The sequence below is a fragment of the Vidua chalybeata genome, chromosome 2 (genome assembly GCF_026979565.1).
Source record: "Vidua chalybeata isolate OUT-0048 chromosome 2, bVidCha1 merged haplotype, whole genome shotgun sequence".
Taxonomy (NCBI): Eukaryota; Metazoa; Chordata; class Aves; order Passeriformes; family Viduidae; genus Vidua; species Vidua chalybeata.
In genome coordinates, this window is record NC_071531.1 from 5,807,411 (window position 1) to 5,833,998 (window position 26,588).

At 42.4% G+C, this 26,588-nt stretch overlaps 2 protein-coding genes and 1 long non-coding RNA gene across 7 annotated transcripts in view; 2 read left to right on the top strand and 1 right to left on the bottom strand.

Annotated features, from left to right (window-relative positions):
• The window catches only part of AGPAT3 (1-acylglycerol-3-phosphate O-acyltransferase 3), an 86,904-nt gene extending 80,571 nt beyond the window's left edge, over positions 1–6,333 (top strand). For all 5 annotated transcript variants that reach the window (XM_053933126.1, XM_053933150.1, XM_053933143.1 and 2 more), the window contains one exon: positions 37–6,333. In XM_053933126.1, coding sequence (XP_053789101.1) covers positions 37–125 — 89 coding nt within the window. In that variant the 3' untranslated portion in view covers positions 126–6,333. The remainder of the gene's footprint in view (positions 1–36) is intronic.
• Positions 5,836–20,398, bottom strand: LOC128782703 (uncharacterized). The gene is made up of 3 exons (XR_008428873.1): positions 19,642–20,398; positions 12,467–14,283; positions 5,836–5,922 (listed from the first exon to the last, which is right to left on the bottom strand). It is a non-coding gene; the product is annotated as an uncharacterized LOC128782703 (long non-coding RNA).
• A 107-nt stretch (positions 20,399–20,505) lies between these two features.
• TRAPPC10 (trafficking protein particle complex subunit 10) overlaps positions 20,506–26,588 on the top strand; it is a 38,130-nt gene continuing 32,047 nt past the window's right edge. Inside the window, exon 1 of the mRNA XM_053933117.1 lies at positions 20,506–20,697. Coding sequence (XP_053789092.1) covers positions 20,619–20,697 — 79 coding nt within the window. The 5' untranslated portion in view covers positions 20,506–20,618. The remainder of the gene's footprint in view (positions 20,698–26,588) is intronic.

Here is a 26,588-nt window from a genome sequence, read left to right on the forward strand (position 1 = left end):
TTAATGTGCCTCTCATTTCTCTGTTATATTTTAAAGCTTCCTTTGGAGTTCGTAGACTGATAGGAGTAACTGAAATAGAAAAAGGCTCCAGCTATGGCAACCAGGAATTCAAGAAAAAGGAATAACTGACGGCTGCAGTTCGGCACATATAACCAGACTATGGTATCCGATTAACTTCAGTTCAAAAACAACAACAAACACTTAGAAACTATCTTTTTCTTAATAACTGATGACTAATATTAATGAATAAAACTTGAGCCAAGAATGAAGAAGTTGGAGGCATCGGCTGAAGAGAATGCACCAACCTTCTGCCTGTTCAAGGATTACTGTAGTCAAGATGTGGGAGAAAATCTGGGGTGGGGTGGAAGAAGAAACTAATTTTTCTTGCTTTGTTGGGGGACTTGGGGTGGGGGAGAAAAGAAGGCATTGGCCATGGCCACGTGTATCTTCAGATGACTGAAAACTGGTTTCTGTCAAGAGCACTACACTCACTTTTACAACAGGAGCCATTGAATGTTTCCTCTTGCTAAAGCCAACGTAACGTTTATTGATTTCCAACTTCTCTTATTAATGAGCCAGGAAAAACACCCTCCTTAAATGAATTGACAGGAGTTCATTTGGTTAGAGTCTTTTTGGCTGTGTTGTCATGGCTACAGATGAAATCCTGTTTGTATGTTACACTGACACTTTTTATTTTCAGGCAACATCTTAAGACTTCTGTAATGCAGGAGAATGGATAGTGAAGCTTGGAAGCAGCATGTTGTCCATCAGCACATCCCATAGAACAGATCCAATAGGATAACGTTCTCATCCTATCTCCTGCTAACTGCTCAAGGCTGTTTAATTTCAAAATTAGGTCTTGAGTCTTGAGTGCTGTTTGCCCTGTTTCACATCAAACATGTTCCATAATTTTGAATCTGTTTGGGCTGTTTTGTTTTTTTTTTAATTAGTGGTTAACTGTGAGATTTAGAGTTGTGCAAAGAAGGACATTTTTTCAATTCTCCTTTTATTTCCGTTTGCATCTCTCATTACCAAAGTCCACTTCAGCCAACCTCTCTCAGTAAACTGGGAGGCAGCACTAGAAATCAGCACAATAGTTTTCAAAATGTCTTCTTTTGTAAAAAATGTGAAAAGGAGAGGTCTGTAGCAGTCAAATTTTGAATGCTGGCATCTCTTGAACTTCTAATGAGAGTTTAAACATGGATTGAGATGGGGCCAGGACTTTACCCTCTGTGTGTCAGGATAGGGTGTGCTGCTCTTTCGACTTGGTCATGCTTTAGGTGTTCATATGAAGTTTTTTGCAAGGTGAGCTGTGCTGTTAAAGCATTAGAAAGAGTATAAGGTCTCTTCAGGGATTTTAAGTATCTTTAGTTTTGCTTGTTGACATTTTGGTCTTTTTCACTGAAAATCAGAGCTCAGAATCATGTCTGTACCTGTCTCCTTTTTTCCCTTCTTCCTTTCCTTTCCTTTTTTTACAAACGCACATTTGGAGGTTTCTGTAGGTTGCTGCTGTATGCATAGCTGGAGATTTGCAAACAGGTGGTAACTATACCGCTATGTTCAAGTCTGAAGTTCACAATCTGCATTTGGCTGCTCACAGAAGAGGGTGAAATGAGTTGCAGATCTACAGCTGAGGGCAGAAGCTAACCCTCAGGGTCTGTATCTTTAACCCAGCTGCCACTAGAATATTTATCTCACTTTTGTAAAGAGCAGATTTTATCAAAGCACTGGTTGTTGTTTTCATCTTTGCTCCAGTAACCAAGATAAGAGAGTAATAATTTACCTTCTTTCCAAATTTGCTCTTAACTGTTGGAATGTAACCTCTTCTCCCACAGGTTCTTCTGTTTTCAAACACTGGAAGAGCAATTTTGTAACGTAGAAAAATATTTTACTTGGGGTCATTAATCACTTGTTCTGTCATGCGCTTGATTTTTATTTGTGGTCTTTTCAACAAGAGCATTTGAAGGCTGACCTGAGTTTTGTCTGTCTCCTGTTAGACTCCACCTCGCTGAATCCTTGTACCCAGACCCACAATGTTAGTGTGTCATCTTTGTCCCCTCAATAAATCTTCCCTAAGAGAGGGACTGCAAATCTGTTGCAAATGTTAGTGGGATTTGAAACATGCTTTGGGAACTGGGGAGAGCAGAGCCTAGCCATAACTCTGTTTTCCTTGCTGGATGTTTTTGTACTTAGTCTTCAAATACAGTCAGACATCCAAATGCTGATAAAGTTAACTCTGGCTTTTCCCTGTTTTTAACCAGAGGACTGAGAACAGTGGGGGGTTCTTTTTTCTTTTTTTTTTTTTTTCTTAAGTAATTCAGTAATGGGTATAGGTCTTGCTTCCTAGAAGGATGTTACAAATGCTGTATACTTGCTTCCTGAAGATGATATTGAGTATCTATAAGTTGTACTGGCTTATCAGAAGAGGCTTGCTAAGCAGGCTGACCACTGACTATGTTTTATACTTACATTTTGAACAGTATATTAATGGGCATGATGAGAATTTCACAAAATAAATCCCTTCTTAATGCTGAGAAGAGGGGAGCTGCTTAGAGGAGAAAGGAATTAATAGCCTTTCTCTTTACAGGATCCTTTTCTCCTCTTAGTGCATGTAACTCCCTATTCAGGATCATGGGATTAGTGCATGTATATCAAGAGGAGAATAATCAACATTTCATATTTTCTTAAAACTTATTGGTCATGCTTTCTTTCTGAAAATGTAATAAATACATCATCAGATACTCAAATTTTGCTCTTCTAAACAGACATATCAGTAACCACTTGAAAAACTGAAATCTACAGCAGTGCACAAAACAGTACAAAACCAACACGAATCTCTTAATTTTGAATTTTATCTCTCAAATAGGGGTTTTTATACTCGCGCGCGCACACGTACACAGAGTATGTATAAATTAAAATGACTGGAAATAGCTGAAGTTAATGTCACTAATGAAGATTAGCAGGTGGATTGGATTGGAAAAGTGAGCATAGATTTTATATCTTATTTTCTTCTGGTTTAATAGAGCATAGCTTGTATATTTGACTACCAAGCCCTTTAAGAGCAATAATAAACAAAAATATATAATGTTTTTCGTCTTTTGCTTTTCAACCATGCTAGGTTTAATAAACTTACAGCTATGGGAGTGTTTTTTATCTCCATCTTTCAGAATTTTAATTTATTGCTTATTTATTTGGAGTAAATAGAGTTTTCCAGTATGGACTTGCAAGCTGACTGCTATGGAGTTCAGCACTGACTCCGAAGAGGAGTGGTTCTCAGACTAACATGGACAGATTAGATAGATGTATGCTCTTGGCTTTGGCAGCATTTGTCATTGTCACCAACAGCAATGATGCTTCTCTCCAAGTGGGATTCACAATTCCAAAGGAGCATCACATTGACCTGCATCTGAGAACCTGGTGAGAGAGCTTGGGGACTGCTGGCCATGTGGCATCTCTGAGTTAGAAAGGCACAAAGAGCTAATGCTGAAGAAGGAGGTGGTATCCAGAGGCATTGGCTCGGTAGGATTACAGTTCTCTCTTGCTCATTGTGGGCTGAATGTGCTCTTGCAATTGACTTTGCATCACTGAGCAAAATATCTGTCTCTGGCACAAAGAGCATGGGCAATATTCCTTTGTTCTGCTTTAACTTATCTCAAAGGGCTCTACACTGCTGACCAATGAATCTGACTGCTGCCTGTGTCCTAATCGCCTGGTATTCACAGGAAAAGTGAGTGTGATTGCTCACTTCCACGTGGTACCTCTTGTCTCCATCACCAATGTCTGTATATTTGCTCACCTGTATCTTCTGCAGATAGTTTGGTTACAGCCTCTTAGCAGGAACTCGGAGCTCTCCAGTTCAACCACTCCTACAGCAGTTGTCTCACATGGCTGGGGTTTTCTCTTCCTGAATTTTGGTGCTGGTTGACAGCTCTAGATCTGAACTGACAGGGTTGTTTGTGTTATGTGATAATGCAACTTTGCTGCTTCAAAGCAAAACTTTTAGCAGGGAAAAGAAGACCTTCCCAGGCCGGTTCACACAGGCCCTGCCTACCTGGCAACAGGTCCCTGTGGTGAAAGGGAGTTGGGACAAGGTTTTTACTAAGAGTTGGAATAATGAGAAAGCCAGGGAGTCACTGTCCATCAGATATTTGCTGAAAGTACTGTTTCTGTCTTGGGACTACCCCAAAACCTGTTTTTGCTTCATGTACCTTTTGAAGAAATGTGGGGTTGGAGGCTTTTAATAATGCTGACTTGATGCTACACAGAGCGTTTCGGATTGAAGACAAAGTCTGATGTACTTTGGCATCCTGGAGAAGTATTTGTTAGGAAGTCTAAAGCCAAGCTTGGGCAGATCTCACCCAAGTGTTTCATGCAGATGCTGGAGGCCAACACAGATCAAAGTGAAGAATCCATTCCTTGATCTCCTTTGAAGATGGGATGCAGCAGGATAGCTCACAGCATCTGCTGGATGCCATGTGCTTCTGTCCCCTGGTGTGAAGGTTCTGATTCCCAGCAGACGATTGTGGCAAGTTCTGCTGTGTGCCTGCACCAAGAATCTCGTCCCTGTGATGGGAATGCTGAATTTCTACTCCCACCCAGTATGTCACAACTGGTTGTTCCCATATTCCTGAACCTTCTGATCATAACAGGCAGTGCTCCAGGGCTGCTGGTGGTGAGAGAAGCTGGGATTTGAAGCAGGTAACAGCCCTGCTGGGAGCTGTGAGGGAGAAGGAACACCGCAAGGTGCATCGCTGGGAGGAGCAGGAACACTGATGGGTCCAACCAAATTCTTGCTCTGAGAAAACTGAGTGATTACCAGGAGCTTTTGCAAAGCAGAGACAACTGTGTGGGAGCCAAGCTCTGACTAATGTGGATGTGAGACCTCCGAGTAACAACCTAAAAAATAACCCTTGCCATGTTCACGTGATTTGGGTCCGAATTCCTCCTAAGGGGACTCCTAAGGGATTTCAGATGGGGACTCTCATTCTGCCCTGTTTTTCTTTAAGGCTGGTTTATCTGATTGCCTCTGCAACAAGATGCTTGCAGGCTGCTGGTTGTGTGTTATTTGCCTGCTGTGGTTTGGATTGAGAACATTCTGGAAGTCAGTGTTACAGGGTCTGTGCCACATGTATTAGCCACCAGAAAAAGTCGTGAAAATATTACATACTTCAGAATTGGGAAGACATGGGATTGGCATGTGTTTCTGATCCTTGGCCTCTGTAGGCTTTTAGAACACTGCCTGTGTTTCTTAAAATGTTACACCTGTAGTTACTAGCCACTGTTCTGTTTTTGAAACTAAAGAAAGATTATTTGTGCACTTTCACTGTTGAGGGCACTTGAGTGCAGATAGTCTATTTCTAAAAACCACTAGCGGAAGCAGCATTTTATCTTTTAGGAGAAAAGTGTATTTTAAAATTAGACACTTCAGCAGCAATCAGAATATAATAGTACTTTTTAAATTTAAATCAGAAGTATTCTTTAGTGTGGGAATACTTCTAATACCACTACCAATTTTCAATCTTACACAACTTTTTTCATTTTGGCCAGTGTGCATTCTTAAGGAAAACACACTGAGTTACAAATTACTAAAATGCAATTTGCGAAGGAAGGAGGAGTAGGTAGCAGAGCCTAATCAGGAATTAAATTTTAGTCCCCAAGGCATGAGCGGGTTCTGTGTACCTCCTTTATTCTGTGCATGTGCATCTGTGCAGAGAGCCAAGCTGTGTCCTTTCGTGTCCCTTCGCTTCAGCTGTGTCCGAGCTGTCCCTTGTGACATCTGAATGCTGAACTCGCCTGAACGCCCGGCAGCCGCTGCCGGCCGGCGCCTCGCTCACTCCTCAGATCACCAGCAAGTACTGTAGCTTTAATCAAAACCTCTCCGAGGAAAATCACCCTCCTTAAGCTGATTGATGTGTTGCAAACCTGTCATTTGGAGGGAAGCGTAAGTCACCAGATGATCATTATTAGCCAAATCTAACGAGTAATAAAACTGTATACAGGGTATGCATTTACTGTGCATGTGTATATATTTTTGTACATTTTTACAGTTGTTTCCTACACTTGATTTTATGATGTTCAGAAGAAGTGTGTCTGAATCCGGTGAAAAACAAGAAACTATTAAGAAAACCCGACCCTGTCACCTACTGTAGTTTTTATGGAGAACTGTGCCCAAACACGCAAATTTATAGTGCTATGCAAATTTTACTTTGTAAGTTGTCTCTTAAATTTTGCTTAAGTAGTTTACGCTGTTTTTACTGGGCTTTCAGAAAAAAGATGAACGCAAAAGCCTCGTCTTGTAAAATAAAATAGCTTTGGCTGTGTGAAAGTACTGTATATTAGAATCTCATTCACGCTTTCAGATGTTTATTTAACTATATGTGATTTTGTACATACTATGATGGAAGAGAGGGGTTTTAATTGTGCTTGAATGAAATGGTGACTGCCCAGCATCTGGCTTTTTTTCAAGTGTTTATGGAGCAGCTCATAATGTAACTGGGAGATCTGCATCCTTTTCCTACTTACCACTCTGGTTTTTGTAACTAAACATGCACTAAGGGCTATTTTCTTTTTGCTTTGGTAGGTTTCATTTCCATTTATGCTTTTTGGTCTCAGTCCTGCAAAATGACCCATGTGAAGGCCACAAGTCTGCAGCAATAACCTGGATGGATCATTTTGTGAGGATGGGAGGCAAGAACAAGATTAACCCTATGGGCATTCCCTGCACAAAGCCAGTCCTTGAGAAATGCAGAGGGATGGTTCACTACTGAGGCACTTAGAGCAGCAATATATAAAGTTTTGCATGGCTCCTCCAAAAGATCAGAATGGGGAGGGAGGTATCTTCCTTTCCTGAAGAATCCTCCAAAGTAACCCCAAAGCTGTATAATTGAGACTGCAGCAGGGTAGGATGGCTGTATGCAAAGATGCTGTAGATTAAACCAGTTTTTCAAATCTGACATTTTTAAAGTTTTGGTTTTTTTTCACTAGAAGATAAAGCACTTCCTTCTGTGTACTCCAACATCATACACTGTACCATGCTCTGTTCCCTGGACCATCAGCTCTTCTTTAGCCTATGTGATCCTTGAGCAAATGACATTTGTGTCACAATATCACATTCCTGGGTCTTTTTGCTACCCTGCAAGGACCGGGTTCTTGGTTTCTCCTGTAGGTCTTCTCTTCCCTGATCTGTTCCCCTTTGAACAGTCTAGGTTGGGCTGAGCTGCCTTAAAATGACAGATAAGTGGTGTCATGTGTCACTGTGTGGGAGGACCTATTTTTTGTGGAGAGGATGGGCTTCCATTCTAAGAGTATGCAAGCAGAAACTTTTTTGTTTTCCTTTTGTGTTCTCATGAATACAGCTTTTCTTACCTCAGTGCCTCTATCAGATCTCCTTGGATCCATAATTCGTTTTTAGAAGATGATTTTGATCTGGAGGAACCAATCAGTGTCAGGCATCACAACTACACCTGTAAGCAGCAGTCAGCAGTGGGGTTTATGGGCAAGGGGAGGTCAGTGGGGCAGTGTGGCACTGCAGTGTTTGACAGCCAGCACTGTGTAAAGGAGCTGTGGAAATGGAAGAACACATTTGCTCCATGGATGAAGGCACAAGGAATGTTGTTAGGTGGTCTCTGTACTAAGCAGTCCACATCACAGTGACCTTTAGGCTATGGGAGCTTCTTGCACACCCTCTCTTTAAGTTGCAAACACTGTTGGAGGTTGCTTGTGGTGGTGGCATTTTCTGTATGTACTTTCATCTCACTAATTCCACTCTTTTTCTTCCAATACTGCATTAATGTATTTGGGAAAACAGCCTGGAACTCCATAAAAGCAATGCTCTGTTCTCAACACCAGATACAATCAGCTGCTGCACTGGGAGCAAGTTCATAGTTCAGTTGTACCACCCTCCTGAGTGCTATGTTGGGCAGAGGGCGTTTGGGGTGAGGAACAGGCTGATGCACTTTCTACACACTTCTAAAACTGGAATTTGTTCCTGAGAGGCTTGACAGAGTGCCTCTGTGAAACAAATCTTCGTGCAACAGGATTTTGTAGGTAGATACAAAGTTAATAGCTGTGGTATGAGTTAACAAAATGCTCTCCTGGATTTCATCACATCCTGTATTGTATGTCAGAGTCCAGTGCTCTCTGCCCAGGTTCTTTTAGCCATGCCACACATGGAGGGGATAATGTTTAATTCCTCCTCTCCATGTGTGACTTGGGGAAGTAGTCAGACCACCAGTTGATCCACTCAGCTGTTGGCCAAAGGCCACCCCTGGTCCCTGCTGTGCAGAGCTGAAGTCAGCTTGCAGTGCCACAGCTGTGGTGTGTCACACCCCACAGCAAGGGACCTTGGCAGGCCAGAGAGGTGGGGCTAGTGGGAACTTCATGAAGTTCAACAAAGTGAAGTACAAAGTCCTGCATCTGCACTGGGGCAATCCCACACACACCTACAGGTTGGGTGGGGAAGGGATGGAGAGCAGCCCTGTGGAGAAAGACTTGGGGGTGATAGCTGAGGAAAAACTCAACATGAACTGGCAGTGAGCACCCACAGCCCAGAAACCAACCCTGTCCTGGCTTCCATGGAAAGGAACATGTCCTGTGTCCGGGTCTGGTGTCTCCAACTTAAGAAGGATGTGGAATTGTTGGAACAAGTCCAGAGGAGGCCACAACATTGATAAGAGGACTGGAGCACCTCCCCTTTGAAGACAGCCTGGGAAAGTTGTGGCTGTTCAGCCAGAAGAAGAGAAGGTTGTGTGGAGACCTCAGAGCACCTTCCAGAGTCTGAAGGGGCTTACAGGGAAGCTGGAGAAGGACTCTTTGTCAGGAACTGTAGTGACAGGACAAGGAGTGATGGTACAAACAGAAAGAGGGGAAATTTAGGTTAGACAGGATGAAATTCTTCACTGTGAGGGTGGTGAGGCCCTGGCACAGGTTGTCCAGGAAGGTTGTGGATGCCCCATCCCTGGCAATGTTCCAAGGAAGTTTGGATAAGGCCTTGAACAACCTGGTCTAGTGGGAGGTTCATCATCAGAACTAGATGATCTTTAATGTCCATTCCAACCTCTTAAAATTCTATGATTCCATTATTCATCCCCCACACACATCACCCTCACTGATCTCCACCGAGCCTTCTCTCCTGCTAGGGGTTACAAAAATAACATATATTATATCAACACATGATATGAGATACATGCACATATCGAAGTCCCCTATACTGCCAACATCATTATGTTCTGCTGTGATTAAGGTTTGTGCCAAAGGGACAGCACTGCTATGATGAGGCTGCTGGGGCTGGAGCTGGAATTGTGACACCTGAGCTGACAGGGCTGGAATAGGCATTTCTGCTCTCCACTGGAAAAACAAAGCACATTGCTTCCTGAGGCATTTGCTAGAAAGCAGAGTGCCAAAAGCAGGTGCCCCCGTGCCATCTGTGGTCACTGCCTCTGTGCAGACATGGCATGAGACTGATGGGATACAGGCAGCACAGCTCACTCTGGGGACAGGTTCTCGTACATTGCCATGACTTGTGGTGTGAAAATGAACTGCCTTTGTTTTTCATCTTGCTGATGTCGGGCAACATTTGTAAAAGCCAAATTCAGTGCTGGCCTAGTTGTGACATCTCTTTTTTCACTTCTCCAATGAAGTTACAAGTAGTTAAGTGCTAGCGGTTGCTCCATTTATAAGGAAGATCAGTAGAAGAAAGAAACTAATCAATTTAGGAACACATACAAACCTCCTCCCACCTTTGCTGCAATGAAATATGAATTTCACAAGTATTTTCAGGAAAATGATAATTCTTTTTTGTTTCCTATCAGGCCAGAGCTCCTTGTTAAAGGCAGGAGACTGCTGCCCTTTGCCTCTGTGCAGCAAAGCTGCTTTGTAGGTGATAAAAGTAGGGTCCACTGCCACAGAGCTGAGCTGATCCCCTGAGGCTCCCTGGGGGAAAATCCTTCTCTCTGAGGTTACTCCTCTCTTCACACAACTGCTGCAAGTGTCACATTTGACCAAACAAGGCTGACTTCTTTTAGGCAGAGCTGGGCTTTCTCCCAGCTGTGAAAGGCTTTACTTTAAGCAATTGCACAAAACTGAGGTATAGGGAAAATAAAATTGATGCTGAATGGGCAGGCAAAACTCTTTCCTGTTTTGCTTTCTTCTTCTCATGTTCCACCTAGCACATAATCACATAATTCTCATTATTTACAAAGTTTTATGGCAAAATTATGATTTAAAAAATTAATTATTTTCTGTTATTTAAAATGTTGAATGTTTTCAATACAGAACATATATTGGGATTATAATGGCATAATCTGCCAGAAGGATTCACTGCTTCCTCTCTGTCAGCAGGTAGGGACAGAGCAAGACTCTCTAAATGAACACAATAAAAGAGTTTACCTGACAAATCCCATATTTCTTTTCTGATTAATTTAAAAATGGAGAAGACCTCAAACTGTTAAGAAATGCTTTTATGAAAAGGCTTTTGAATATTCTTTAGCTGTGAGGTGTGAACAAGACACAACCCTGTGCTACAGACTGCAACTCTATTTTTGGGGAGGGAAACTTGCTCACACCAGGGTTAGTTCCCTGCTAGATGGGAACAAAGAGACCACATCCCCCCAGCACCCCTGGCCCAGAACTCCACTAAGATTAGAAAGGCAGGCAAGGGAAACCTGCAAATTTGTTATTTCCTGAGAGTGTGCACTCTTTTGCTCGCAGCCATGCAGGAAGGCAGCTGGCCTATCTAAATTAAGTACTGCACATAATGGAACATAAATTATTCCTGTTAACTCCAAAGCAATAACGTGGTTAGGGAGAACAAATTGCACAGAACCAATATGGGGGGTTTTGCTTACTCTCACTGGAGTAACCTCTGGAGCTAATGTTAGGTCTGGGAATTTTACAGGCACTAATAGGATTAGGCACATGACTTCTTTTTCAGTCTGATGGGAGTCAGTGTTTAATTCCCTTGGGCTTCTCACAGATTTCAGCACAGCTTCAGAAGTGTCACCCAAACAATCAGTACACCCAGATTTTCCCTTCTGTGTCCCCCAGACAAGGAGATTTGCTATTCCACCCATCAGAAGGGTAAAGGGCCTTATACTTGGTGTGCAACCTGTGACAAAAGAGTACTCACTCCCACTCAAGATACAAAACATCATGCCTATATAGCACCTTTACAAAAATGAAATATCAGAATTTTGTTGTTCCACTCATTTCTCAACAGCTCACTGAGGAGGGCTCAAGCTTAGTTTTACTCAGCTTCAGTTTGGTGCTCCAGGCGAGGCTCAGTACCTTCGTGTCTTCAGGCACAGCTGAAAAGGACTAACAGGGTGTTAAAAGTAGTGAAGGTTTGTTTGCAGTGCTGCTACAGGACCTGGATCTGAGCAGAATCATGTGTCTGAAATATTTACTGCTGTATTATTTAGAGTACAGAGCAAGAACTGATCAGAAATTTCATTGTCCTTTCTCTCCCATCAATGATATATTTTGTTTTACAGCTGTCTCAGTAGCTTTACTCCTAAGAGCACCACAGTCTAATAGGATCAAAGCCTGGAATAGAAGCCTGTAGTGGAAATATCCTGTGTGGCCTGGATGTCTTTACAACCTCAAAACCTAACGCTACTGCTGAGTCTCTGGTTTTTAGCCCTTCTCCTTCTCCATGAAATCACACATACCCCATCAATTTAACCCTCTGAAAGGGTCCTGCTGTCATGGCACGACACAAAAATAAAAAGAAGCATTCTGAAGGGGAGGATTCTCATCAGAATATTTATGTCTGTGCTTATTACAAATGGCTTTCTGGGCCTCTTCTTCAGACTTCATTATTCTTATAGTACTTCAATTTTGCCACCCAGGGAGGACCTGCCAAAGATAAGCTTGCAAGGGAATCTAATTTCTAATTAATAATGCATTTTAATTTAACTGCTAATAATTTTACATTCTAATTTGGAATTGAGCTTTCCCTTGATGAATGCAGAGAAGAGTATTTAAATAATGGTGTAATTCACTCTAAGATTCCCTCCTTCCTTATTCCCATCAGTTTTACATTATCCCTTGAACATGTGTGAGCTCTTCCTCAGGCTGGTGTGATGGGCAGAGATTAAACAATCATCCTTAGACAATACTTAGAATAGATCCTTATTGTCTAGAAAACTGAATTAGAAATTTTATGGTCTCGTTCTTACCAACTTCAGTACTCTTCAGAAGCTACTCCAAACAAGGATGATAAATAAAGAAACAACCCAGAACTGCTATGATATGTTTGCACAAAAGCATAATAGTTAGTAAAGGTGTATTTTAATAATGTTTCCTGTAATGTGTTTTTTAAAGTAACTACACATCTATGTTTCTAATTGTGTAGTAATTAAAAATGAATAGAAATGAAAATATTCTGGAGGAAAGGGTTGTCAGTCCCTAGCTGAGAGAGTCCAGGTGCAGACTGCAGAGTACAGCTGATAAAAGAACCGTGAATTACCTTGTGAGCTGGGAGCAGGGAACTCTCTGGCTGTGCACAGATTAAATACACCATGCTCTCTCCAGGCCCTCATGGCAGGCCATGACAGGTTTCCTGTGTCTGGTGATGAAATCACCTTGCTGGTGGCGGTGCCAAAGCACCTGCACTTGAGTTGTGCATGGAAACATCTCATGGTGGTGTCCCTTCACCTCCTCATTTTCCAAGGAACAGCCAGTGTTCAAATGTTTATCTTCCTGTGCTTCTAACTCCTCAGGATAGGGTAAGTTTTCAGACAAACAACCCTTTTCTTCTAAGGTGTCCAGTCTCAAGAAGTTGTTCAGAATTATGTTGGGGTGTGACTGTCCTGGGACTCTACCTTGGGCTCTCTGCCACTCATGCTCATGGCATAAATGAGAATGAAACTCCTGACACAAACCTCTCTCATGAGTGAGGAGAATTGATTTCCATTTCTACACAGTTTGAGCTGATGTTCTCATGACAGCTACTACAGCTCCATGATCAGCAGGGCTGGATAGCAGGGAAGAGGTGGGTGCTCAGGGAGCAGAGGCAGGTGATACAGAGAAATAGCATCCATGAAAAAACAGGGAGAGTGCTGGATGCTCTCAGTTTCAATCTTGCTGTTCAAGACCTGCTAATTAGCCCTGTGCCTCCCTGCTGGCAGATGAAATGTTTCTGTTTTGCAGCTTGGGTCTATCCTGAAAGTAGTCCAGAGCTGCAGGAACTCCTGGGGCTTGAGAGCCTTCTCTGCCTGCTGGCACTTGACCTTGTTTCTGCCCATACTGATTGAAAAGTTGTTTGGATTTCAGGGAGCTGTGAAAGGCTCCAAGATCACTGCACTATTTCTAGTTAGTTACTAAACATGTTTGAGTGGCTTTGGAAATGGATCTAAATGACATGTTGGGGGAGAAGAAAAGGAGGCAAGGGCAGTGGTAGCTCAGCTGCAGATTGAATTCCTCTGGTCCTCAGAATTAGCTTGGAGTAAAGGCTGTCCTGTCTGCTTTTTCCTCTTCCTTCTTTTATGTGGTTCATGTGGTACAGGGGGAGCAAGAGCAGTTGCGGGCACCATTAGACACGTAACATTAACATCCTGGTAAAGATGTTTATACTTTCCTACTCAAAATTTCACACTTTGGACTTGTTCCTCTTTACTGAGGTGGGTTGATGTGCTTGTAACACACTCAGCACTTGATCTGAGTCCAAATGCCTTTCTCATGTTTGCTAGGTAGGGCTGCCTCTGATAACTCAAACGCGCTGCCTTTTTGTGTCATCCTCCCTGGATGAGTAGGATTTTAGAGAACTATTCAAAGCAAACTGTTTGGAGGAGGAGGAAAGTCTGTCTCAAGGGGTACTAGAAGAGAGGCACTGCCAGGAAAGGAGGTTTCTTGGAGTCCCAGAAGGCACAGACTGATGTTGAAAAGATTGTGAAGATTATGCTGGACAAATAGCAAGGTACTGATTCTCCCTTCTAGGCCAGCATCTCCTCCTCCTTGCTCCAGCTGCTCTGCCCTGGCTTGCTGGCCAGTATTTCTGTAAATTCCTTTCTTAAATATTTTCAGCATTTCTATGATTTCTCTCTTTTTCCCTCCCCTTCTAAAGGCTGCTCACTTTTCCTGACCATTCTTGAAGGTCTTCGATTGCACATTTCAATTTTAAAATGTTTTTTTCCTCTGCTTCGTCTGTGGTCATTTACAGGTTTCAGAACAGGGACACACTGCAGCTCTTCCACAGTTACTGTCACCTTCTCTGCATTCCCATATTTTCCTGACTCTGGTGATTGGCAACACTTCACAATACACAGCAGATTCTGCTGCAGAAATCTATGGATGGAATGAAAATACTCTTGAATAGACCTTCTACGGAAATAGGTTCCCCACCCTGGTTTTGTTGCTATTAAATACATTTCTGTCAATGATTCATTCCCAACAATATGAAATAAAAAGCCAACATTTTGATTATTATGTACCACTAATGATTTGTGGCTGACATAGTAATTCAAAAAGACAAGGTGGCTTTTGAAGTACTAATTTAAAAAAAAAAGGAATTTACCATCTTATAAAATTATTTTCCCAAATATAAAAATCTTGTCATTTTTTTCTGTTTCTGCACGTGGCTGTGATTTTATGAAATTAGTTAATTAAAACCAGAATTTCCTGAGTTAAACTTTCTGTGCTTTTTGGTGACAGTTTTCTGACTGCTGATGCAAGTCAAAGTGAAAACATAAAACTATGCATTTGCTTCTCTCCTGACTCTTTGAATAATTCTTCCTTTGGGATAAAGTTCCCCCCACTAATTCTGTAAAACTTACAGTTATTATGTTGATTTATTTTTAAGCCCAAACACTGTATAGGGTGATGGTCATCTCAGTGGAAGCCCATGGACTTCAACATCCATTTCTCCCTAAATATTAATTACCAAAAGTATCAAAGGAAAATGTAAGAAATCCCTACAAGCAAAGATTTATCCTTCAACCTCATCAGAAAAATTTGTTTGAACTTTCCCCAGAGGTGAAAGTTGATGCTCAGCCTGAAAAGGGAGGCTTTCTCTAGAAATTCCTTCAGTTTTTCCTTCCAAACTTTGCTATTGTTGAACATTCAAATATTCATCTTCCCCATAAAGTTTCTCTTCATTTTCAGGTCAGACAGAACTTAAAACTTGGGTAAAAAAGAACATGTATAAGCTCTCTCCTGCCATTCTATCCAGGACTGTCCATCTACAGGCTCAGTTTTAAGTAGTGGTGACAATATGTCAGTCTGGATAGTATTTCATTAATATCTCTGGCATAATCCTACACAAAGTCATCGCAGGGAAACCAACACGATCTGTTAAATGAGATTGTTGTAAAAACAAGCAGAACTGGACACTGTTCTCCTCCAGCAAGTAGGTTGGGATAGACAAGAGATTGTGAGGGGACTTTGCTGGGCCAGCTGACCCCAGCAGGCCAAAGGGCTTTTCCTTACATACAATACAGTGCCATAAGGTCACGGTCACCAGGAAAAACTGGGACAGAGAAAGGGAAACTTCTGGCTTCCAAGGTGGCTCCTGCTTGGAGAATGGCTGCTCTGTGCATGGGAGGTGGTGAGTGATTTCCTTTGCTTCGTTTCTGTCTCTTCACCTAATAAACTGTTTTTTATCTCAAACCATGTTTGAGATAAACAAACAAATGGGAAATGCTTTCCCATTTCTGTTTTTCTTCTTTTCTTCCCCAGTCCTGCTGGGGATGGGAGAGTGAGTGTTTGTGTGGCTGCTGGCCAGGCTCAACCCACTACATCCAGCAGAAATGTTAGAGTGTGGTCAGATATGGAGAATATAAAGATAAAATTTTTCACGGCAAATCTTTACTTGGATTTTATATGAATGAGAGGATACAAGAAATTCATGACTGCTATTACTAGCAAATCCTGAGATCCTAAGATCTACCATGATACCCCTGGGCCCTGGTTATCTTACAGACAGTCAGGTAACCCTGGAGAAGGGGAATCAAATTGTCCTGTAGACACTGCTGGTTTTGTCTTCATCCTGACTGAAACCTGGCATAAGAATTTTACTTTCCTCCTATCAAACCCTCGCCTGCTGGTGATCATTTCCTTTCATCAACACCATTCTTTCTGTTTATCTTTTCTCTCCCTGCCTCCCCAAAAGAGGATAGTTGTCATAATTTTCAAACTCAGCAGGAGCATTTTCAAATGTGGATTTTCCCCTGTAATGGACATTGCATCAAAACATAAGGCAATTAGGGATACACTTAAAGTGCTTTCCTTTCATTTTCCTGCTGCTTAAATATTTGAAATAAATTCACCAAGAGTTGTCTCGGTAGAAACCTGAGGACTGACATCATATTTGAGGATTTAATGTTATAACAAAGAGCCAGGATTTAATTAACCTTCTTGCTCTTTGGGAGACCTGAGACACAGGATCCAGTTCCTCAGAAAACCACTGCTGCTTCTCTTGCAGTTACTGAGCTCACTAATCTCTGTGATATGGTTCTTAAGGGTTCTATGTTCCATTTTGACAAAGTGCCAAATATTTTTCAGTGAAGTTCCTTGTCCTGCCTTGCAGAGCACATCATTTAAACAAACCAGTAACAGAAGAAGAGCAAGGGAAAAAAGAAGGAAATGGAAATTCAGGAGCAGAAAAAGGTGTGGGATATACGGACTTCCTCTGTTTGCCTGACACCTCTGCCACTGGGTTTGTGCATATAAAATATGATAGAACAGGACAATGAGAAATTTAACCCTTGGTTTACATTAACCACCACACAATATACACAAACAGTACCTCTGAAACCAATTTCTTCCTCTGAAACAATTCCCACCTTTCAAGTCAGACTTCATTCCTCATCTAGGAGGGAGGGTTCCCAAAAGCCACAGAAACTGCCCATGAAGCCAGGCTAACCCGAACCTAGCCAGGTATTGATAGTATTGATGGGACTGCCTGGTGGCAGTGGCTATTGTGTGTATAAATCTCTAAGTCATCAACAAGAAGAAACATCACAGAAGAACAACTGGGCAAAATTTTGACAGGAGAAAATTTTGAATTCTGTATGGTAACTTATGCATGCTATTGCAGAGAGAAGCTGTGAACTGAGGGAGAAGTGACTCTGCATGATCAGAGTGCACAGACAAAGGGAAAGCTGGAAGAGACCCCAGCTCCTGTTAATGAAACAGTTAATGAAGTGCAGTTGAACCAAGTGAGTATGATGTGCAGAGTCTGGCTGTGGAAATACAATGAGTTTATGTGCCTTGTTTTGGGAGAGAGTCTATTTCTCTGAACTCGTTTTTCCTGCTAAAACCCTGTTTCTGAAAACACCCACCCCAGAGTGTTGATGGTGTGTGTTATGGCCCTGCTCCTTCAGCACACCTCTGCTCTGTGCAGAGCCCAGGCTGTGGAGCAGGGATGAAAACAAAGGCTGCTGTGCCCTTCTGTCCACACCAACCTGAAATCCACAGGAAAATGAGATGCACAGACTTGGAAACCAGGAAACTCTTCCTGGTTTAGTAATATACATGCAGTCTTTCCATCCACTCATACAAATGCCTCTTAGATTAATTTGCTCCTTTATACTCTGCCTCAAAGTCAAGATCCATCCCAGAGGTGACCTACTTGGGCACTAAGCCTGTGGCTGGAATAGCAATGATAATGCTGATACCTAAAAGCACTTGTACAGGCTCTGCCTGGCCATCAACTGCCTCAGATTCAGCTCCTCCTCCCTTACTGGCTCCTCATTCAAAGTGCAGGCATAATTCTGCCCTGCTAATGTGGCAACAGGAAAGTTTTAGGCACCTGACACCCAGCAATCTGAAATGGTGAAGAGAATTTGCGTGGCTAGAGACTGATTGGTAGGCAAGAATTAAATTTAATCTTGCCATGCATGCAAGGTTGAAAAACTGGAGTGAACTGTAGCACCACGGTGGCCTGGTGTCTGTAATGATTATGTTTTGTGGATACGAGGCTAATATTCATTTAAGACATGAAATGATTTCTAGTAGAGACAGAGAGTATTTTAGCTGGTGTAAAGGTAAAAGCAAAATTCTAGTTACCCTTCAAGTGGTCTCTTTTTCCCTTTTCCACATTTTCCCCAGAAGGAAAATTCCATCCATTCATTTCAAAATGCAAGGTAGAACCAGAAAATTGTCGAAGTCCCAATTTCCAAATGCTTGATTTTTTTTTCTTTGTTTAGTTTGCTATAAAAGATCTACTTTTCCCATCAGAGACCAGTCAATTTCACTTCCCTGTCAAATTGACTTTCAAGTATTTTTGGCAATTTAACACCTGAGACACAATGAAAAGTTGTTTTCCTTAGTCTTCTTGCCTATATTAATGAGCCTGTCTTGTTTTTTGGGAGGGAGAAGATGGTTTAGGAATAAACCACAAATGGAGATGTGTTTGTTTCACTTGTTATCAAAAACTGCAAGCAGGGTTAGGACAGGGGTTTTCTTTTGGTTGGTTTGTTTGTTTTTGATAGAAACAGCTATACTGCAACATAAAAACTAGAGAGTAAACTGAATTATTTATCAAAATCTATAGCGAATAAAATGTTACTCCAAATGAACTCCTGGCCTTAGCTCCAATCTCTGAGAAAAAGGGATAAATACATTTGACTTGGGCTTACCTGTTTCCCTACCTGTGCTGTTCAGGACCATTTGACAGATGTACAAAATTAGTTTGTGCATCTGAATTACTTTGGAGCTTACTGGGAAGAATTTCTCATTTTTTGTAAGTGCATAAAGAGTGTTTTTTCTTTTCTGTTTCAGTGAATAATTTTTGCCACGCACTTATACTGTAAAACAGTGTTTAAGTGCTGACATTTTTTAAATAAAATTGTACCATGGTATGTCTTGACTCTAACAGCTCTAAAAAATATTTGTGTCCAGCTGCTCACCTAAACCTGAATATCAGATTAAAGGTTTTTATTGTGCTATATAAGATTCTGAAAGTTTGACAGTGCCAAGGAAACAAGTTACAACCAAGGTGAAAGCGAATTTCTGTGCAAATATTGGTGAAAATATTCAAATAGGAAACAACCAATAATCCCCACAGTAAAATGGTAGAGATAAAACTGGGAGTATTCAGCAGTATTAAGGGATGAAATATGTTACAAGGACTCTGTAATTATTTTTGAATCAACATTTTAAGTCCAGAAAATAGGGTTAAGGTTTTACTGAAAGAAAATCCTAAACAAATTGACTTCTGTAAATATCTGAACACCCAAACCACCTGAGCACAATGTCACTGTGCAATGAAGAGTTATGATTAATTCACAGATTACGTATAGTCCTACCTGAGGTTACATTTGCCTTCACACATGTATGCAGTATTTTCCCTTTTTTACCCCTTATGGTAGGGTACTTTCAATATGTTCTTCTAGAACTTACTCACTTTTATTTGAGACAGTAAGTACAAACCCTCTAAGTCTAGGATTCTTGATTCTGAAGGAACTGCAGATGACCAAGGTGAACAGTAAATTTATTTAAAAGAAAGGAATAGCATCTGGGTCTAAAGTAAAACAAGGGTCAATTTTATGGATCTAATACCACTAATTAGACCCAAGAGAAGTGTAATGGGGCATTATTATCTCTATGCATTTGAAACCCTACATTATAAACCATTAAACTTCAAGGGCCATATTCACTTATATATTTGAAGTCAGTGGAAAACATGATCCCTAATGCACTTACTCCCACTGAACTAGCCGGGAACAGCCACGGGAATGACACATCAGGCAGCTGCCCACAAAGTCCACCAAAGCATCACAGAAGTCCTGCAACGAATTTAAATAAGATTCATTTAAATAAAGAGCATCTCTTTTATGAGGAGAGCCTGCAGGAGCAGGGCCTGTTTGTAGTCTACAGAAGGCTGAGAAAGGATCTCATCCATACATATAAGAATCTCCCAGGAGGGTGCCGAGAGGATGGCGCCAGACTCTTTTCAGTGGTGCCCAGCAGAAGGACAAAGAGCAATGGGCATAAACTAAAACACGAGAAGTTTCACCCCTACACAAGGAGGAACTTCTTTCCATGGAGGTGGCCGAGCTCTGGAACAGCTGCCCAGGGAGGGTGTGGAGTGTCCCTCTCTGGAGACATTCCAGACCCATCTGGACACGTTCCTGTGTCACCTGCTCTGGGTGACCCTGCCTTGGCAGGGGGTTGGACTGGGTGATCTCCAGAGGTCATTCCAACCCCGACCATTCCGTGATTCACCCCGTCCACGCCGGCTATCACGGATCAGGGCGGCTCGGGGGGCTCTGGCCCTCGGGCGCCTCCGGCCCTCCCTGAGGGGCAGCCCCGCCCCGGCTCCCCGCGGCTGCCGGGGACCGCAGGCCGGGACCTTCCCCGTCCCCGGGCCGCGCTTCCCCTCCATTCCCCGCCGCATTCCCCCTTTTCCGGGTTCCCCGGCGGCGGCGCTCCCCGGAAGCGGTAATGCCTGCCCGGTGATCCAGGAAGCGGATGAGCCTCTCCCGCCCGCCTTCCCCTCCGGAGCGGCGCTGCGGGGACGCGGGGAAGGGGGTGGGGGGAGGCGGGGGGGGGGGGCGGCAGCGGCAGCACCACCCCCGGCCCGGCCCGGCCTGTCCCGTCCCGTCCCGTCCCAGCCCCCCGGCGGTGTTTCCATGGCGCCGGGCGGGCGGGGGAGCCGGGGCTGACGACCCCGCCCGCTCATGGACCCCGCCGAGGAGGAGGAGGGCAGGGAGAAGCCCCCCGTGATCTACACCATGGAGAACAAGCCCATCGTGACCTGTGAGTGTCGCCGCCGCCGCTGCTGTGGGGGCTGGGGGTCCGGCCGGTGCCCCCTTCGGGCCCGGGGGAAAGCAGGAGGGGGTGGCTGGTTTTGGGGGGCTCCCGCAGCCCCGGGTGGGGACAGGGCGCCTTCAAAAGGGATCTGATGGCGGGGTTTGCCTCTTCACCGCTTCCCTCCCTTTCTGATGGCAGTGGGCAAACTTGGGGTTGTTTCTGTAGTAAATAAATAACAAGCCGAATGTCGTGCTCAGAGGTGTTTAGGGGAAGAGGGTGAGATATGAAAATAAATCGTGAACCCCAAACTTCCTGCCAGCGAGCTTTGTGTGGCTTTGCTGGTGCTAAGGGAAGTTGCGAGGAGGCATCCTCTGCGGCGATCCCACTGATGCATTGCCACTGACATTATACTTTAATCTTCAGCTGCTGTGCTTTGGTTCCATCCCTGAGACGGTTTAGCTAACCAAAACGGGATCCCCTGCTTCCAGCGATGAATTAGTTCTTTCAGGTATCAGAGACAGGCAGGTGGTCCCGATGTAAAACATGATCCCTCCTGCTCTTACAGGTATGGAGGGGTGCACTCGAAGCACGTGGACTAGGCTGGGCCTTAGGAAGCATTTCTTTAACAGGAGAGGAGTCAAGCACTGGAAGAGGCTCCTTAGAGAGGTGTCTAAGTCTGTCCCTAGTCAGTGTCTAAGAGGTATTTGGACAGTGCCCTTAACGTGCTGTAACTTTTGGTCAGCCCTGAAGTGGTCATGTGGTTGGACCAGATGATCCTGGTAGGTTCCTTCCAACTGGAATAGTCTTTTTTATTCTAACTACATCCCTAATGTTGTTAATAAAAAAGGTGAAGTGAATGAGATCAGCATAGAGAATTCTGCTGCTTCTTCTTTAACTAAAGGTAGCCAGTGGCTGGTCTTAGTCAGAAGTATCTCTACTGATGATGTAACAAAATACATATTTGCACTTTTATCACTGGAACACTGAGAATGCTTTATGTGCCTGTGAAATAGAAACTTGTTTCACTGTTCTGTGTTGTCTTATTATGGAGTAAGAATTTATTGGTGATTGAGGTCTTAGACCTTACTTAGAAAAAGTATCCAACTGTAACCTTGTAGCTGTATAATTGTGGAACTCTGTGTGTATATATTTCGTCCAGACTATTTTATAAATGTGCTTTTTTCTGTCTTAAACATTTTTCCTTTTTTTTGAATGCAGTTCATAAGCTGAAGTGAACAGGATCTGTACTGAATCTTCTCTACTCACCTATTTCAAGAATTTTGAAATCCATTTCACTTCAGATTTAAAGTCAGAAAAAATGTGCATATCAGAAACATCTGGAGGATATAGTTTGCTGGTGTTAATGCTGCTGTTCAGGCTGTGGGGGCTTGCTTTTTAGATTTTCTGTCTTTATGTGTGTTCAGCATTGGAGAGTCTCCATGTATGTAGCAGGGGGACTTGGTGGTGCAGGTCAGTCTTCACTGTTCCTCTATGATATAAGTAACATCTTAGTCTGTTGAAGTTCACCAAGTTTCACCTCAGGGTAAAACCCTGGGTTTTGTGTTAGTGCATGCTGAAAAGAACTCTGGTCTCTTTGTACAAGGAAATTTTCAATCTTCCAAACACAAAATTTAACCAGATTTCAATCAAGCCCAGTTGTCTGATACTGAAAACAGTATTAATTTTGTGTGATGAGTGAGCATACATTGTGGCTGTAAAATGTTTTGTTCTTTTCCCCATCCAGTATGGTAGCAGCAGACTTATGAATGAGATGGGAGGTGAGCATTGCTTGTCACTTGTATGCCTCACTCCTGGACTGAGGGAATCATTTCTAGTGCCCTGGACAAGCACAACAGCAGTATCTTTACTGGTATGGACTGGAATGGCTTGGTCTGAGACAGCCTAACTCAGGAGTTAAAGTTAATTCAGCAAAAGTGCTCAGAGATTACCCCTCTGGTGAATGTAGTTAGGGTGACTTGCTACATTTTAAACCAAAATATTTTATTTCAATGGGGGAATGCATTTTACTGTAACTTCTTTAGTTTCTCTTTTCCTCTGTTCAGAGAAGTGGGGTACTTAGAGACTGTAGTATTTCAAATAAATGCATTCACCAGTAATGACTTAGCTGAAGGGAAGCTCCTCTAAGCATTATATTGCCAGAGATTTATAGAGAGGTGAGGCTTGGCCTTCCAGTGCAAGGATTGACTTGGTGCTGGTTTATTGCAAAAAACATTAAAAGCCATGGTGTTAGAAACTGCTCAACAAACACAGTTTATCTTTTGTCTGTGGTTCCAGTTTCAGGCAGTTGGAGTTGTCTGGGGTAGGTGTTCCACCCAGGAGGGGCACGTTGGGGAAAACCAGACCTGTGAGAGGATGGCTGGGTTCTGATAATATGAAGTAAGAGTGAAGGTTAAATGAGGGTGCTTTTCAGAACAGATTTCCTTTTGCTACAAGATTCAGATTAATCTCTGTCAGGTGAACTTTTGCATCATGAAATATAACTCCTGTTAACTCTTAGGGTTTGTTCTTAATAAGAGAGAACTGAAGAGGGAGTTTTGTTTGTAGTGAAACTTCTTTTCAACACTCTACATACCAGAGTTGTTTTGTAAACTAATATTTTTACCTACTTGAAATAAATTTGACAGTGCTCTGAAAGGAATGCTTCTTTGGTAAAGAGAGTTATGCTTTCAAATCTATGAGTTAGTCTGTATTGTAACAGTAGTTATTTGCTGTATTGGCACAACCCTGAACTCAGCACTCTCTGTGCAGGCTTTGGCCTATGGGAAAAAATGGCAGGTTCCACGTGTCTTGGACATCTGATGCCAGTTGCAAATGCAGTTTTTGTCAGTACGTTTTTCATGTTAGTGCTGTAACTTGATTATTTTGCCCTCAAAAGCTGTGTGTAAGTGAATTAACCTTGTTTTTATTGTGTTTGCATCACTGGAAACAACTGTAGTTTTAACAGAGTTTTTAGATTAATAGAATTTGGCAAGGCATGACAAACTTCTGGAGACTCTTTCTCTAGGTGTACAGACAACCATATTTGCCAAGTGTGGGATAAGCAGTGTATTCGCAGAAAGTTGCTGTTCCTTTATGTGTTTTCCCTTTTCTCAGTATGGCAGAACCCTTGAGTGTTAAATCACTCTTGTCAGGTAGGACTGAGTGCCATGATGACTCAATTCCAAATTAATTTGAGCCATATTTTTTACACTGTCCGTCTTACTAGATTGCAAAGCCACTGGGGAGTTTTGCTGTCCAGCTGTGGTTCTGCTCTCTCTGGCTGGTTACTTTGTGAGCTCTCAACTCATTTGTAGCAATTTATCTGCATTGCTACCAGACCTGGTAAGCTTACAAAGTGTTTTTGAGTCATCTTACAGCTTTCTCACTGCTGTAGAAGGATTATTTTTAGCTTCATTAATTTTTTTTTTTTTTTTTTTTTTTTTTTTTTTGGCAGAGGCAAGTTGAAGTTGAGTGTTTGCATCAAACATCTTGAAATTGAGTAGTTTCTGTAAAATGTTGACTTTACAAAATCTCTTAGCCAGTGCAGATTGCTTTCCTAGGAAACCCAAACAATGTTATTTCCTTCTCTGGAGTCCTATTTGAAACTTTGTGAAAATCTTTGGAGCTTCAGTATAATGTTGTTGCACATATATATCAGCCAAAGAACTCATCCTTATGTAGCTGATTTGCACTTAAATTATTAGCTCTATCCATACGAAGGGGAGGCTGAAGACTAAAGGCAATTCTGCAAAATGAAGTAATTATTAGGTTTTTCAGAGCTTTCCTAACAAGCTGTTCTTTTGTAATTATCTTCATGCAGTTGTGGAATATTCCGTTATCAGCTCGTAGTATCTGTTTATATTGTCTACTGTCTGTTTATATTGTGTGTTTGCATGTTTGCTCTCACTGTCAATAATCTGTTTTAGCACAATGGACTTTATATATATTTGGAGAGAATGGTGTGCATCATTTTTATCTGGTCCATGTTCAAAATGTGCTGTGATACAGCAACAGAAAAACCATCAGCAAATGCTTTGTAGGCCCAAGAATAGAAAATGTTTGCAATTATCTACAGCAGGAACAGAAAGATTAATAAAAGTAAGGGGTGGGGAGGGAAAGGGAAGAATTTTGCATCTTTTTGTGGTGAAAATAAATACTTGCAGTTAAGGATATTGTTCTGGGACTAGAGGAGCTTGATTCAAAAGTTCTTTTTTTACTAGTAGGTAGATGTAATAAAAAAATGTGCCAGCAAGAAATGGGATGTAGCCCAAGTGATTAGAATGATTTGCTGCTAGTGAGACCATTTAACAGCTATATCCTATAAATTCATTTTCCCTGTTCTCAACCAGAACTCCTGCCTGCATTGTAAGTCATCACTGTTGTGTAGTTGATAAATTATTCTGTACTTAAATATTTGATTACATTTGTCATGAGAAGAAGTGCCATATACTTGTTAGTTTTAACCTGTTTTACAGATTCAGAAGCACAGCAGTGGAGTTTTGCTAAAAGGATTTTCTTCTAGTGAATCAGCTATGGTTTTTATATAGCAATTAAGCTGTGTTATGTTTTGGTTTTTAGACCTCTTTTTGAATATGAATTTGAGTTGGGAGAGAGGAGGATCCTTAAAAGATGTAAATATAAAAACTTGCCAAAACTTCAGGTAGATCCACTTCTTATAGGCTAGTGATGTAAGAAAAAAGATCCATAATAGAACTTCTTACTAGTGGAAAAATAAGTGGGATCAGAAAGTTTAGCTGTGCGTGATACTTGGAGATAAAACCCAAACAAAACTATGAAGTGTAATCTTGGCTCTGTGTTGTTTTAAAGGTATTCAAAGCCTTTTATCTCAGTTGACTGGGCTTGTCATTGGTATCAAAGGAAAATATTTGTCTTCTTTAGTCATCTGACCTCAGGAGTTTTTGTTTTAAACTGCTTGTGTAGTTAGTGGGTTAGGATAATTTCCTCTAGAGGAAAAAAAAAATCACTGTGGTATATTTAGATACCGTAGCGACAAAGCCTCTAAGCATCTAAGAAGTTTGGAAACTGTTAGGAAAAAAGAGATTATTGGGGATTTTGGTGGTTTTAGGCAGGTATGCCTAAAAAAAATGTCAATATTTTATGGTTCTTTGGTGTTAGATAGCTGCTACAAAGAGTGCGTGTTCCCCTTGGAAGCCCTGGTTAGGTGGTCATTCCGGTTTTCATTGTTCCTGTACAAATTTAGAGTAGAACAAGTGTCCTAGATAGGGAAAGAGGGAAGGGAAGAAGGCTGCACTGATTTGATCTACCAAAATGTCAGGAAAAAAGACAAGGAGGAAAGAATCACAGAATTGTTTGGATTGGAAAAGACTTTAAAGATCGTCCTGTTCCAAACCCCTGCCATGAGCAGGGACACCTTACACTATCCCAAGTTGCTCCAAGCCCCATCCAGCCTGACCTTGAACACTTCCAGGGATGGGGCAGCTACAGCTTCTCTGGGCACCCTGTGCCAGGGCCTGCTCACCCTCACAGGGAAGAATTTCATCCTGATGTCTAAATCTTCCCTCTTTCAGCTTAAAGCCATTGCCCCTTGTTCTGTCACTCCAGGCCCTTGTACAAAGTCCCTCACCAGCTCTCTTGGAGGCCCTTTAGGCACTGGAAGGGGCTCTAAAGTCTCTTCTCCAGGCTGAACAAGCCCCTCTCTCAGCCTCTCTCCATAGCAGTGGTATCCCAGCACTCTGAGTATCTTTGTGTCCCTCTTCTGGTCCCACTCCAACTGGTTTATGTCGCTCTCATGTTGTGGACCCCAGGGCTGGAGGCAGCTCTGCAGGTGGGGTCTCACCTGAGTGGGGCAGAGGGGCAGAATTCCCCCTTTCCCTGCTGCCCACGGTGCTTTGGATGCAGCCCAGGACACTTTTGCC